Source organism: Mastigoproctus giganteus, chromosome 10 (genome assembly GCF_048544385.1).
Source record: "Mastigoproctus giganteus isolate SK-2022 chromosome 10, ASM4854438v1, whole genome shotgun sequence".
Lineage (NCBI taxonomy): Eukaryota > Metazoa > Arthropoda > Arachnida > Uropygi > Thelyphonidae > Mastigoproctus > Mastigoproctus giganteus.
Window position 1 is genome coordinate 60,879,780 of NC_143584.1, and position 14,913 is coordinate 60,894,692.

A 14,913-nucleotide genomic window follows, 5' to 3' on the forward strand; every position below is an offset into this window, starting at 1 on the left:
GAGAGCGGGAATTATAGAAGCCAAATCAGAAGAACAGTGCCCATGGAAGTATCTGTAGAAAAGGCATGTCGATGAGACAGAGAGTGAAGAGACTCTGTTACAGAGGAGTCATTAATTAACCTAATGAAATCTAGAAGCCTGACAGAGGTTTTGGGGGCACCGACCCAGATGTGGGAATAATATTCCATGGTAGGGTAGATTTGCGATTTGTACAGAGTAAACAGCCATTTGGAAGAAAAATAACTCCGACAGCAAAAGAGAAAACCAAGTTTTTTAGATGCAGAGGAAGCAATATTTGTAATTGTTGTTGTTATTCAGTTTTTAGGAGCATTAGCAACTAAGGCCATATTCCTCCGGGAATATGCGGTGGTCATTCCATGACCTTTCTGCATCCTCCGTATTTGGTGGTGACGGGCTCGAACCCCGGTCTAATCAAGAAGTGTGTGCTATGCACTGCTGCTCCTTCCCATCTGGCTACAATATTTGTAATGTGCTTGTGCCAAGAGAGATTAGAAGTCAGGGTAATCCACCAAAAGAGATATATCATTTTGCCTAGAAATCAGAGTGTCACCAAAGATAAGCATAGGAGCAGAAGAATCTTTTTTGCGAGATATATGACAAGACTGAGTTTTCGAAGGATTGAAATCAACTAAGTTGTCTTTGCCCCACTGGAGAATTACCTGGAGATTGGCATTTAAGGAATTGGTACCGGATATTCGAGAAATTGAAGCTGATTGAGCAGGGCAAGGTTTCTCAAAATGGAAAGTGGAATGCAATGTGCTATCATCAGAAAAACTATGGATAGCATTTCCAGTCAATGGAAGAAGGTCATTAATATTCAATAGGAAAAGAGTGAGGGAAGAACTGAACCTTGGGGGACACTTACATTAGTGGAGAAGTTAGAAGACAGAGAGCCATCTACCATCACCCTCAGTGAGCGATCAGAGAGAAAACTGGATAACCAATTACAAAAAACAGTTGAAAAACCATAATATGGAAGCTTGTTTAGAAGAACTTTAAGCCAAACACGATCAAAAAGCCTTTGAGATGTCAAAAGGAACTGCTTATGTTTCACCGAACTTTTCCATTGAATTTGACCATAAATGAGTAACCTAAGCCAGAATATCACCAGTGGATTAACACTGACGGAATCCGTACGGGCGATCGTTGATCAGACGGAAGGTTTCTAGGTAGTTTAAGAGTTGGTGGTTAATTGATTTCTCCATTACTTTAAAAAGAGCAGAAGTAATTGCAATGGGACGATAATTGGACGGGGAGGATTTGTCACCCTTTTTAGGAACTGGCTGGATATGAGCAAATTTCCAAGCAGAAGGAAAAACACCTTTGGAATAAAAAAGTGAAAAAAGGCAGCAAAAAACAGGAGTAAGTTCAGGAGCACAGGTTTTGAGAACAAGTGGAGAAATACCATCAGGACCTGGAGTTTTCTTAGCATCAAGATTCGTCAAGATCCTTCTGACATCCTTTTGGCAGAAGACCAAAAGAGACATTGAATAGAGCGTGTTGGGAATGGTGGGAGGTGTTTTACCAAGATCATTAATACATGAGTTGGAAGAAAAATGGGATGCTAGCAGGTCAGCTCTAACCTTGGTTGAAGTGACAACAAAACCATCTGGTTCTGACAGAGCTGGGAGCAGAGATGGGCAAAAGTTGCAGCCAATAGCTTTGGCAAGTGTGAAATGGCAAGTCTCTTTCATTTGTGAAATGAATGGGAAAGGGTTTGAGAGATGTAGATCTTTTTACAGATACATTATTCTATAAGTTTTACTATTCAAACTGCATTCAGCATATAAAGTAAAAGTAGAGGGAGGCCATGTTGTATGAAGTAATGGAAGTTTTGATTATAGCGTATACATAGCAAGAGTATACCAGCTCCTTGACATAACAGCTTGTGGCTGCTGTTAATCTATTAATTCCTGTATCTACCCCCCCTTCCTGCCAGACTAGTTTTTTCCAACTCACCTAAACACTGCCTTAAAATAGAGTCCTTTTATCAATGACACTACTCATAATACCAAGCATTTGGTTATTTCGTTCCAGGTTTAAAAAATTTCAACAGAAGACCTTATTTTCATTTTCAATGATGCTGACAAATATGTTTTAAAGAAACAAAATCAGTGGCAAAATAAAATGACAGAGCAAGTGGAACAATTCTTTACAATAAGTTATTACATCCATTACAAATTTCTAATCAAATTTTTGTATTTCTGATGACAGCTAAGAAAACCATCATACTAAGAAATTCAATTTACCTGACTCTTGTCAGTAGCACCTTTAGATGATCAGAGAGGTTTAAAGCCTAGAAAAGAAAGTTTACTATGAAGGTGAGGAAATCAAAGCTTATAGTTTATTTTCATATTTTCTATTACACTAGAATTAAATTCAAAAATTAATATTTTTAAGTTTAATAGCAACACAGAGTGACACTTGTCAATTTTAGTATACGTTAAATATTATTTTTACTTTCAATCAGCATTAATTGATTGTTAAAAATGGAGATGTATAATTCCAGAAAAACCATATACTGTTATTTTTATTATACTCTATAAGAGGTTCCCAAACTTTCTCGGTTCACAGTGCCCTTAGTGTCTCAGTAATCTTTTCATGGCATCCGTAGGCCAAAAGAAATACCTAACAGTTCCATTTATTAAGTAGTCAGGTCCAAACAACTTAATAAGTATTTAAGTCCTAAAAACTTATTAGCTGTTTAAAAAAATAATACACATAAATGGAATGAAACAACAATAGCTTTATTTCATTCTTAAATAAACACAATTACTTACTAATTTTTTTCCCTCGAAAATTTAAAATATCCTGCGGCACCCCTGTCAGTTTGCTGTGCTGCCCCGTGACACTGTTTGTCTTCAGTTTGAGAACCACCGCTCTATATAGATATATATATATATTTTTTTAATGAAAACCACAAACGAGAGGTATTAGAGTGTATAGTACTTAGGACCATGCTTGGGTTGGAGATTGAGAAGACAAAAGAAGATATTTGTTGACATTAGACTTGAACTTCTGTAGAAATACGTATGAGGGAAGGTTGTTCTAGAAAATGGCAGTTGAATGGATAAACAAGGAAGATGAAAAGTTGGTTCTGTGAGTTTGAAGTTGGACAGTAAATGGATGTTGGCGGCACATGTTCGGACTGTTTTTCAGTCAGAGAGAGAGAGAGAGAGAGAGAGAGAGAGAGAGAGAGAGAGAGCGTGAGAATTATAGAAGAACAGTGCCCATGGAAGTACCTGCAGAAAAGGCATGCAACAGAAACAGTACGTCTATAAGACAGCGAATGAAGAGACTCTGTTAGAGATGAGTGATTGATTAACCTAACTGCCCTCTTCTGAATGGAATCTAGTAGCCTGAGAGAGGTTTTGGGGGCACCCCACAGATGTGGGAACAACATTCCACAGTAGGGCAGATTTACGATTTGTATAGAGTGAACAGCTGTTTGGAAGAAAAGTAATGCCGAGAGTGAAAGAAAAAAACCAAGTTTTTTAGATAGAGAGGAAGCAATAATTGTAATGAGCTTGTGCCAAGAGAGATTAGAAGTCAGGGTAATCCCAAAAGAGATATATAATCTTGCCTAGAAATCGGAGTGTCACCAAAGATAAACACAGGAGCAGGAGAATCCTTTTTGAAAGATATGACAAGACTGAGTTTTAGAAGGATTTAGAAGGTTTTAGAAGACAACTAAGTTGTCTTTGCCCCACTGGAGAATTACCTGGAGATTGGCATTTAAGGTATTGGTAGCAGATATTCGAGAAGTTGAAGCTAACTGAGTACGGCAAGATTTCACAAAATGAAAATTGGAATGCAATGTGCTATCATCAGCAAAACTATGGATAGGATTTCCAGTCAATGGAAGGTCATTAATATACAAGAAGAAAAGGCTTAAATAAATTCAAGGAGGAAGTGGACAAACATTTATGGGGAATGGATGTATGAAAAAGTTTTTTTTTTTTTTTTTTTTTTCTTATGATGGTACATAAGCTTGATTTCTTGCATCACATGCCTCTACTACTACTTGCACCATTCAATACATCCAATCAACAATTACCAAAAGCTATCTCTTTATCATTTGCAAGTATAGCTAGGTCCAAATGAATAAAAATTATTTGGAGGGGCAGTTACAGAACTGGAATATCAGATGTACCTTTATTAGATACTATTCCTTTTTGCTTTTTTGCTTGCTAGTTCTAAATTTTATACCTCAAGTTCTATTAGAGAGAAATTGAGTTGCTACTGCTATCCTCATTCTTACTTCCATTTTGCCTTAATTCAGCATAAGCCTTTCTTTTCAGCATATTTCCTTTTCCCTAGTAAATAACTTTTTTTTTTTTATGTAAACCCCAAACACGAGAGGCATTAGAACCTATAGTACTTAGCACTGTGCTTGGATTGGAGGTTGAGAAGACAATAGAATATATTTTTTGACATTGGACTTCTTCTTTAGACTGTAATTTTCAGAAAATACGTATGAAGGAAGGTTGTTCCAGAAAACGGCAGTTGAATGAATAAACGAGGAAGATGAAAGTTGATTCTGCGAGTTTGAAGTTGGACAGAAAATGGATGTTGGCTGGTGGCGGCATGTGTTTGGACTCTTTGGAAGAGAGAGGGGGGAATTATAGAAGCAAATTCAAAAGAACAGCGCCCATGGCAGTATCTGTAGAAAAGGAATGCAGCAGAAACAGCACGTCTATGAGACAGTGAGTGCAGAGACTCTGTTAGAGAGGAGTCATTAATTAACCTAACTGCCCTCTTCTGAATGAAATCTAGAATGCTGAGAGAAGTTTTGGGGGCACCGCTTGAGATGTGGGAACAGTATTTCATGGCAGGGCGGATCTGCGATTTGTATAGAGTGAACAGCTATTTGGAAGAAAAGTAACACTGAGAGCGAAAGAGAAAACCAAGTTTCTTAGATGCAGAGGAAGCAATATTTGTAATGTGCTTGTGCCAAGAGAGATTAGAAGTCAAAGTAATTCCCAAAAGAGATATATCATTTTGCCCAGAAATTGGAGTGTCACCAAAGATAAGCATAGGAGCAGAAGAATCCTTTTTTGCGAGATATAAGACAGAATTGAGTTTTAGAAGGGTTGAAATCAACTAACTTGTCTTTGTCCCACTGGAGATGTTATTTTTTGTTATTTGGTTTTTAGGAGCATTAGCAACTAAGGCCATATTGCTCGGGGGATATACGGTGGTCATTCCCTGACCTTTCCGCATCCTCCGTATTTGGTGGTTACGGGCTCGAACCCCGATCTAATCAAGAAGCGTGTGTACACACTGCTTCTCCTGCCCACCTGGCTACGGAGGAGCCCCCCCCCACTGGAGAATTATCTGGAGATCGGCAGCGGATATTTGAGAAGTTGAAGTTGATTGAGCAGGGCAAAGTTTCTCAAAATGGAAAGTGGAATTCAATGTGTTATCATTGGCAAAACTATGGATAGGATTTCCAGTCAATGGAAGAAGGTCATTAGCATTAGTAGAGGCATTTGATGCAAGAAAGCAAGCTTATGCAGCATCAGCCAAAAATAAAAAAATAAATAAAAAAAATAAAAAATAACCACTTCCACTTCACCTCTCTGTTTGTTCGAAATACCTGTCCAGCTGAGCCTTAAACTTATTTAGGTTATCAACTTCCAAGACAAGGGATGGAAGTCTGTTCCACCAACCAACCAAGGTTGGTGGAACAGACTTCCATCATTGAAGGCAAATTTCCGAACGTCTATCCTACATCTGTCTTTCCTCAATTTGAATTTATGCCCTCTCAGGTGATCATTCTGAGCAAGAGGAAGAATCCCATCAGCATTGAGCATGCTCAAACCATTCAAGGCTTTATACACCTCTATCAGATCACCTTGCTGGTGCCTAGTCTCCAGACACTGTAATTTGCAAAACTTAACCCACTCTTTTCCTAATGTATTAATATACATTAAGAAAAGAGTGGGGGAAAGACCTGAACCTTGGGGGACACTAGCATTAGTGGAGCAGTTAGAAGACAGACAGCCATCTACCATCACCCTCAGTGAGCGATCAGAGAGAAAACTGGATAACCAATTACAAAAGACAGTTGGCAAACCATAAGATGGAAGCTTGTTTAGAAGACCTTTATGCCAAACATGATCGAAAGCCTTTGAAATGTCAAGAACAAGTGCTTGTGTTTCACTGAACTTTTCCATTCAATTAGTCGGTAAATGGGTAACATAAGCCAGAATATCACCAGTGGATCGACACTGACAGAATCCATGCTGGTAATCGTTGACCAGACGGAAGGTTTGTAGGTAGTTTAAGAGTTGGCGGTTGATTAATTTTTCCTTTAATTTAGAAATAGAAGTAGAGTAAACCCCCGCTATTCACGGAGGTTACGTTCCTGAGAAATGCCGCGAATACCGAAAACGCGAATACTGAGTTATGGCTCCCATAGTAATAAAGGGGTTCTGTTCCAAAGTATGAAATTTATTAGAAAAACTAGTCTAAAATTTTGTCTATGTATGTATTATATGTACCTTCATAATATGACTATGTACATAGACAGTACATAGTGAAATGCAAGCATATGGCATCGAAATGAAAATAAGAAAGTTTAATATTAAATGTAATATTTATTACAAATTTCAAACAATTCTTTCAAACCAGTGCCTTTGCTACCAAAAAAACTTATCCCACCAGTGCTATCACCAGTTTCGCTAGTGTTGATAAAGGAGTTTTGCCTTTTCCTGAATGATGAGTGAACTTAACGGAATTTTATTTTGAGTTCAGTCTTTTATCCACAGATTTAAAGCCTTTTCCATTTTTTCTAATTTAACATCACGAGTTACAGAGCAAATTTTTGTAGCAATTAGCGCATTTTCACGGACACTACGGCAGATTTTTTCTTCCAATTTTTGGATTGATCGTACCATTGACTCATTGATTTTATAATGTTTTGCCACTGAGGAGACACTTTCACTATTAGAATTTGTCTAATAACTCAATTTTATTCGCTAATGTCATCACCTTCTTTGATCTTTTCACATTTCCCTTGTTATTCGTAGCCATATTTTTGTACGGGTTAGAAAGAACTTGTCCACAATAAAGTCACTTTCTTCCGTTAACACACTTGAAAAAAGTCTATTTTGCACTGCAAAAGGGTAGATTTATCACTTTTGTAAGCATATCAATTTTTAAATTGATAAATTCATTCAATTTATAAGCATATAAATTAAAAGCAAACGACGAAACCTTCCGTGACAAGCGCATAACACATACTGAACAAGGATTAGCGAGAAACATCCACGTTCGTGATTTTTTCACCCCTCTCCCCCCACCCACTGAGCGCTGTTTTGACCGGGAAAGATAATTTTAGCCACGCCTATGTTTTTTTATGGCGGAAAATGTCCATGGCGCTTCAAAATTCACATTTTTTTTTAGGTTTCATTTTATATTAAATCAGCAACAGCGAATACGCGAATTTACTGTAATTGCAATGGGACATTAATTGGATGGGAGGAATTTGTCACTCTTTTTAGGAACTGGCTGGATATGTGCAAATTTCCAAGCAGAAGGAAAAACACCTTTGGAATAAGAAAGTAAAAAAAGGCGGCAAAGAATAGGAGTAAGTTCAGGAGCACAGATTTTGAGAACAAGTGGAGAAATACCATCGGGACCTGGAGCTTTTTTAGCATCCAGATTCATCAAAATCCTTCTGACATCCTTTTGACGGAAGACCACAGGAGGCATTGAATGGAGCGTGTTGGGAATGGTGGGAGGTATTTTACCAAGATCATTAATACATGAGTTGGAAGAAAAATGGGATGCTAGCAGGTCAGCTTTAACCTTGGTTGAATTGACAACAAAACCATCTGGTTCTGACAGAGCTGGGAGCAGAGATGGGCAAAAGTTGCAGCCAATAGCTTCGGCAAGAGAGCAGAATGCTGGGCTGCCATTACGGCAAGAAGCAAGTTTTCTACTCTTATCCAGTTCAAACTCTAGTTTGGACTGATTAATAACTGCTTTACAATTGTTGCGAGCTTTGGTGTAGGCAGAAAATGAAACTGAAGAATTAGAAACAAGCCAATTACGATATGCAACGTTCTTCTCTTGAACAGCCTTAGCAGAATTATTGGAAAATGAATTAGAAAAGAGACGAGATTTTAAAGTTGAGTGTGGGATAAAGGATTCCATTCTTGGAAGAATAATTTCACTGACATGATCTTAGCAAATGTTGACATGAGAAGTTTTGAAAGAGTAATCTGACCAAGGAAAAGAAGAAAAGAAATCTCTCAGGTCATCCCATTTTACATTGTAATGCCAAACAGAGCTTAGAGGAAAACAGGTATTCTGTGTGTTCTCAGACACTCAGTCTAAAACACTGATGAATCATTGATTCATCAGTGTTTTAGACTGAGTTTTTAGACTTACAGAAGATTTGGAGAAGTACGGTTGGCCTGACTCACTAAAATCCACTCATGCACACTTTCTCGATGGTAAGTCCTGTTACGTCACTTAGGTGGCAACGAACGTGTAGAGTGGTTCTCTTCAAGACACCTGGTAAGCGTGAAGAGGAAAAGACCAAACTCTCCAGCATATGACAGCACAATGAAACAAATGGCCCTCAGTCCCCAGCGGCTTTCACTCCCACCCCACTCTTACAGCAGCGAGAGGATCTGAGTGGAAGCAGAGGGTGTTAAGAATCTCTGGGTACAGCCAGGCTGCCATGCACGGAAACTGAACATGGCCTGTTACAATGTAAGATCGCTCATCGGTGAAGACAGGATATATTAGAGCTGGAAAAGGAATTAGAAAATGTGAATTGGAATATCATCGGTTTGGCTGAAACAAGATGAAGAAATGAATTACTTATAAGTTTATCAAGTGGAAATCTGCTGTACACCAATGGAAACAGTGAAAGGAGTGAAGGTGGAGTTGGGTTTCTGGTCCATAAATATTTTAAAAACAACATTTTGGAATTCAAAAGTAGATCACCAAGGGTGTCAAGACTAATACTCAAGATTTCTAAGAGGTACAAGCTAAAAGTTATAATGATTTATGCACCAACATCGAGCCATGATGATGAAGAGGTTGAAGAAATGTACACCGAAATTGAGTCTTCTAGATGAGCAGAAAACAAACTACACTTTTATTATGGGAGACTTCAATGCTAAGGTTGGAAAAAGGCAAAACAGCGCAGAAAAAGGAACTATAGGAAATTTTGGAATTGGTGAAAGAAATAAAAGAGGTGAAAGACTTGTGGAATTTGTAGAATCTCAAGGACTGTCAGTAATGAACACTTTTTTCAAGAAAAGGGTGAACAGAAAGTGGGCATGGAAGAGCCCAAATGGATTAACAACTAATGAAATCGACTTCATCCTCACTAACAGAAGATATATTGTGAATGATGTTACCGTCCTGAATAAGGTAAATGTTGGAAGTGATCACAGAATGGTAAGATGTACACTTGATATAGATGTAGGAAAGGAAAGGAAAAAACTGACTCGAGTAAATAATACAAAGATCTTTGAGATAACAGAGGAGGAGAAAAAGTAGTATGTACTAGAACTTAAGAACAAGTTTGAGCTTCTGCAGACTGCTCAGGAACAAGATATCGACAAGGAATATTACAACTTTCTGAAAGTGATAAAGCCCAAGAAACCTATAGGAAAACAGAAATCCAAAGAAGAAAAAATTAGTCAAGAAACACTTGTCATGATGAACCGAAGATGACAAATGAAGAGCAAGAAAAACACTGACAGGGAGAAAATTGAGTATTCTGAGTTATGCAAAGCCATTAGAAAGAGACTCAGAGAGGACATAAGAAGATTTAACACAAGAAAAGTAGAACAAGCATTAAGGGAAAACAAAGGATTTAAATCAGCAGCCATGAGCAGTAATACAGAAAGATAAATGATACTGAAACTGAAGAATAGCGATGGTGTACTTATAAACAGCAGAGAAGGCATAATTCAAATAGCAGAAGACTACTATAGAGAATTATACAAGGAGCGAGGGAATGATACCAGCAGTGGGGAAGATGGATTGCAAAGTAGCAACACATACGACATACCTGATATTCTTCCTGATGAGGAAGAACATGCATTGAAGAAAATGAAGAATCGGAAAGCCCTGGGGGAAGATGAAGTTACTGTAGAGTTGTTAAAATTGGGAGGAAGAGACATAACACAAAAACTGGCAAGGCTCTTCACAAAGTGCAAAGTGTGACGCCCAAGCAGTGGAATAATGCAATCATAGTTTTGCTGCATAAGAAAGGAGATAAATCAGAAATTGGAAATTATAGACCAATTAGCTTGTTATCCCACATCTACAAGTTGTACACAAGGGTCATTACTAACAGATTAGAAAGAATACTTGATGAGAATCAACCGAAAGAGCAAGCTGGCTTTAGGACAGGATTCTCAACTATGGATCACCTTCACGTAATATCACAGCTAATGGAGAAAGCAAATGAATATAAAACACCATTATGCCTGGCATTTGTGGATTATGAAAAGGCATTTGACTCCATACAGCCTAAGGCAATGTTTCGGGCACTGGAAAGACAAGGCATAGATACCCGATATATTATGATTTTGAAGAAAATATATGAGAGTGCTACCTCCTTTATTAGACTAGACAAAGACAGTAGCAAATTTAAAATCGAGAAAGGAGTTCGACAAGGAGACACAATATCTCCGAAGCTGTTTACTGCTGCCCTTAAGGGCAGCAGCAGCTGTTTACTGCTGCCCTTAAGGAAGTTTTCAGAAGATTAGACTGGTCGCAAAAAGCAGTCAATGTGAACGGAGAGTACCTAAACCATTTACGATTTGCAGATGACATTGTGGTTATAAGCCACGATCCCAAAGAATTAGTGGAAAATCTTAATCAGTTATGCACAGTTTGTAAGGATTTTGGACTAAAGATGAATATGGCTAAAAAAAGTAATGATGTACAAGTATGACACGGAAAGGGAAATAATGATTGAAAGAGCAGTAATTGAAAAGGTGGAGTCATATACTTATCAGGGACAAGTTATTAGCTATAATAATGATAAATGGCTGGAAGTCAAGAGAAGGATAAATTTTGGATGGATAGCATTCAGGAAATATAGTCACATACTGAAGAGCAATATCCCAGTTTGTCTGAAACGTAAAATAATGAATCAATGTATACTCCCCACCATTACTTATGGAAGTGAAACTTGGGCACTCACCAAAAGAATGGAAGAGAAGCTGAGAACTACACAGCGAAGAATGGAACGAATTATATTGGGAATCCGACTGTTAGATAAGAAGAGAAACACATGGATTAGGCAGCAAACTCAATAAAGGACATTCTTATCAAAACTAAAGAACTAAAATGGTCTTGGGCAGGACACATAGCTTGAAGACATGATGACAGATGGACTACGAGAATAACAGAATGGTACCCAAAACCTGGAAGACAAAGGCGGAGATGGATAGATGAAATTCATGAGTTTTTGGGTAGTAAATGGATGGCCAGTGCTCAAAACAGAAGGAACTGGAAAGTTGCTGGAGAGGCCTTCATCCTGCAGTGGATTGAAAATGGCTGATGATGATGATGATGTAGGAGAACAGGTGATAACTTCTGCTGTTATAACGCAGAAGCATACCGGTGTTTGTAGGTTTTTGATAGATGTTAAATTGGATTTTATTCGAGTCCCGAGGAAGTATGAAATTTAGAAAATTTAATGACTTTGTATTCGAACCCTCCCTTTCCAATGTAACTTTGAGTCTAGAGTGAATATTATTAAACAAATGTAAAATGTCTTGGATAGTACTACTATCAGTAATAACTAGAACATCATCTAAATACCTCCCATAGTATGTGATACGGGGCAGAAAAGTCGTCAAATGTATATGCTCAATCGTTGAGAGATAAATCTCCGATATGAAGCTGCTCAAGCTCAATCCCATCAGCAAACCAAAAATTTTTTGGTTTGCCGATGGGATTTACCATGTGGGCCAGTAAATCAGAATGTCTTATAATGGAGGATTTTAACTTCCCAGATATTGACTGGAACTCGTGGATTGGTCACTCCCACACTAGTCAGACTTTTGTGGATTTATTGGATGACTGTTTTCTGCAGCAGCATGTTCGATAGGCAACCAGAGAGAGTAATACTCGTGATCTGGTTATCAGCAGTGATCATTCATGTATTAAGAATTTGCAGATAAAGAAACCACTAGGTGGCAGTGATCACTGTACTGATGTGGGATTTACTTAAAGATATAATTACCATCAGGGGTAAAGGAAAGGGTTTTTGCTTCCGTAAAGGTGAGTACAGTGGTCTCAGAAAGTTTTTAAATTCTGTACAGTGGGATAAACTGACGATGTTACCAACAGTAAATTCTAAGTGGGAAGCATTCAAGGAATTAATCGTGGATGCTACTAAAAGTTTCATACCTATTAAGAAATATTGTTCAAGATTTCAGCCTAAATGGTTATCAAATGAACTAATGAGACTCGTAACAGAGAAGAAAAATGCATGGGATGCATATAAATTATCAAGTGACTCAGAAGCCTATGGCAAATATAAGCTAGTCTATAATCAGGTCACAAAGGAGGTTAGGCAGTCGAAGGCAGATTAAGAGAAATCCTTGGCAAAAGATGCTAAGAAAAACAGCAAGGATTTCTTTACTTATATAAACTCTAAAAGGAAGGGGATGAATCTGATTAGTCCACTTGACATCGGTGGTTCAACTGTTGATGATCCTGCTCAGATAGCAAACAAACTGAATGAGTATTTTGCATCTACATTCACACACGAGGAGTTATTAAGGTTTGGAAATGGCAGAAGGTTATCAAATTGTAGCAGGATACTTAATGATTTTGTAATAACTGAGAGCAAAGTGGAGGAGAAATTGTTGAACTTAAACATAAGAAAAGCACCTGGGGTGGATGGGATCTATCCAGTTATATTAAAGGAGGTGGCAAAGCAACTAAGCACACCCTTAGCCATAATTATGAGAGCATCCTTGGACTCAGGGGAGGTTCCCACGGACTGGAGATGTGCAAATGTATCCCCAATTCACAAAGGGGGATCGAAGGGTGACACAAGTAATTACAGACCAGTTAGCTTAACTTCTGTTCCAGTTAAATAATGGAGTCACTGGTTAAAGATGCATTGCAGGATCATCTAGACAAGACTGAAGCAATAATTCAGACACAGCATGGGTTTGTTAAGGGAAAGTCTTGTCTGAAAAATTTGATAGAATATTATGATGTGGTCACAAAGGAACTGGATGCAAAAAATAATTTCGATATCATCTATTTGGATTTCAGGAAAGCTTTTGACATTGTTGCGCATGAAAGACTATTGTACAGATTGGAGCAGAATGGTATTAAGGGTAAGTTGCTACAATGGATAAAAGGATGGTTAAGTGGGAGAAGACAGAGGGTGGTAATCAATGGGTGTTGCTCTTTGTGGACTAATGTTATTAGTGGAGTCCCACAGGGTACGGTGTTGGATCCACTGTTGTTTTGTATATTTATCAATGATATTGATGAAGGTATATCAGGCTTAATGTCAAAGTTCGCAGATGATACAAAGGTTGGCAGGGTTGTTAATGACAGTAATGGCAGTGTGCTACTGCAACAGGATCTAGATAATTTGGGCAGATGGGCTAAGAAGTGGTAACTGAAATTTAACCTTGACAAATGCAAAGTACTGCATATGGGTAGAAGTAACCCCAGAGAAACGTACCAGCGTGGTACTGTGTGGTACTACACTTAAGGTGGTAGAAAATGAAAGAGACCTGGGAGTAATTGTGCAGGCAGATATGAAGTTTTCTGGGCAATGCAGACAGGCTGCCAAGGCAGGTCATGGGGTTTTGTCAATGATATATAGGAATTTTGCTAGCAGGGAAAAGGAGGTGATTATTCCTCTGTATAAGGCAATGGTCAGGCCACGCCTTGAGTACTGCGTACAGGTCTGGAGGCCTCATTTTAGGAAGTATGTAGATTTACTTGAGTGTGTACAGAGAAGGGCAACAAGATTGGTGAGGGGAATGAAGGGATCCTCTTACCAAGAGAGGCTTAAGTTCTGCAAATTGCAGTGGCTGGAGACTAGGCACCTGCGCGGTGATCTGATTGAGGTATATAAGGCCTTGAATGGGTTGAGTACGCTGAATTCTGATGGGATCCTTCCACTTGTTCAGATTACGAACCTAAGAGGGCATAAATTCAAATTAAGAAAAGACAGATGTAGAATAGATGTGCGGAAATTTGCCTTTAGCCAGCGGGTGGTTAATTTCTGGAACACACTTCCAACTGTCGTGGAAGTTGATAGGTTGAATAAATTTAAGGAGGAACTGGACAGGCATTTGGAGGGAATGGTGTGATTTTTTTGGCTGATGCTGCATAAGCTCATACACATGCTTTCTTGCATCACATGCCACTACTACTACTACCACCAATTTACCGAGTATTTACCAATTTGGTCCATCAATACAATAAATGTTAACCACGTATTGAAAAAATGACTACATTACTATGGCTCAGTTAAAGGAATTGAAGGCCAGAACAAACAATATTCCTGCACTTTTTGGCCAGGTAAAATTACACAAGACAAGATTTCCTATTCGGCCTATTGTTTCCTACAGAAACTCGCCGTTTTCATCCTTAGCCACACATGTTGTTGGCATTATAAAACCCTTTACACAGGCAATACCATTTGGGATTAAGAACTACGATACACTATTTAATAACCGTAAGGACTGTAGACTTGATGATAATGATAATTTATTCTCACTAGATGTTACCTCGTTATATACGAATGTAAACGTTGAATACATGTTGGATATTATTTGGGATATGTTAAATAATAACTCTACACCGATTAATTACACGAAGCTTCCTATTAAAGAAATTTTTCACTTAATTAAACTCTTAGTTGAG

The 14,913-nt window shown here is 38.2% G+C and overlaps 1 protein-coding gene across 3 annotated transcripts in view; it reads right to left on the reverse strand.

Annotated features, from left to right (window-relative positions):
- LOC150079050 (cyclin-D1-binding protein 1 homolog) overlaps positions 1 to 14,913 on the reverse strand; it is a 287,955-nt gene that overhangs the window by 59,197 nt on the left and 213,845 nt on the right. For all 3 annotated transcript variants that reach the window (XM_090382489.1, XM_090382488.1, XM_090382490.1), the window contains one exon: positions 2,271 to 2,317. In XM_090382489.1, coding sequence (XP_090238615.1) covers positions 2,271 to 2,317 — 47 coding nt within the window. The remainder of the gene's footprint in view (positions 1 to 2,270; positions 2,318 to 14,913) is intronic.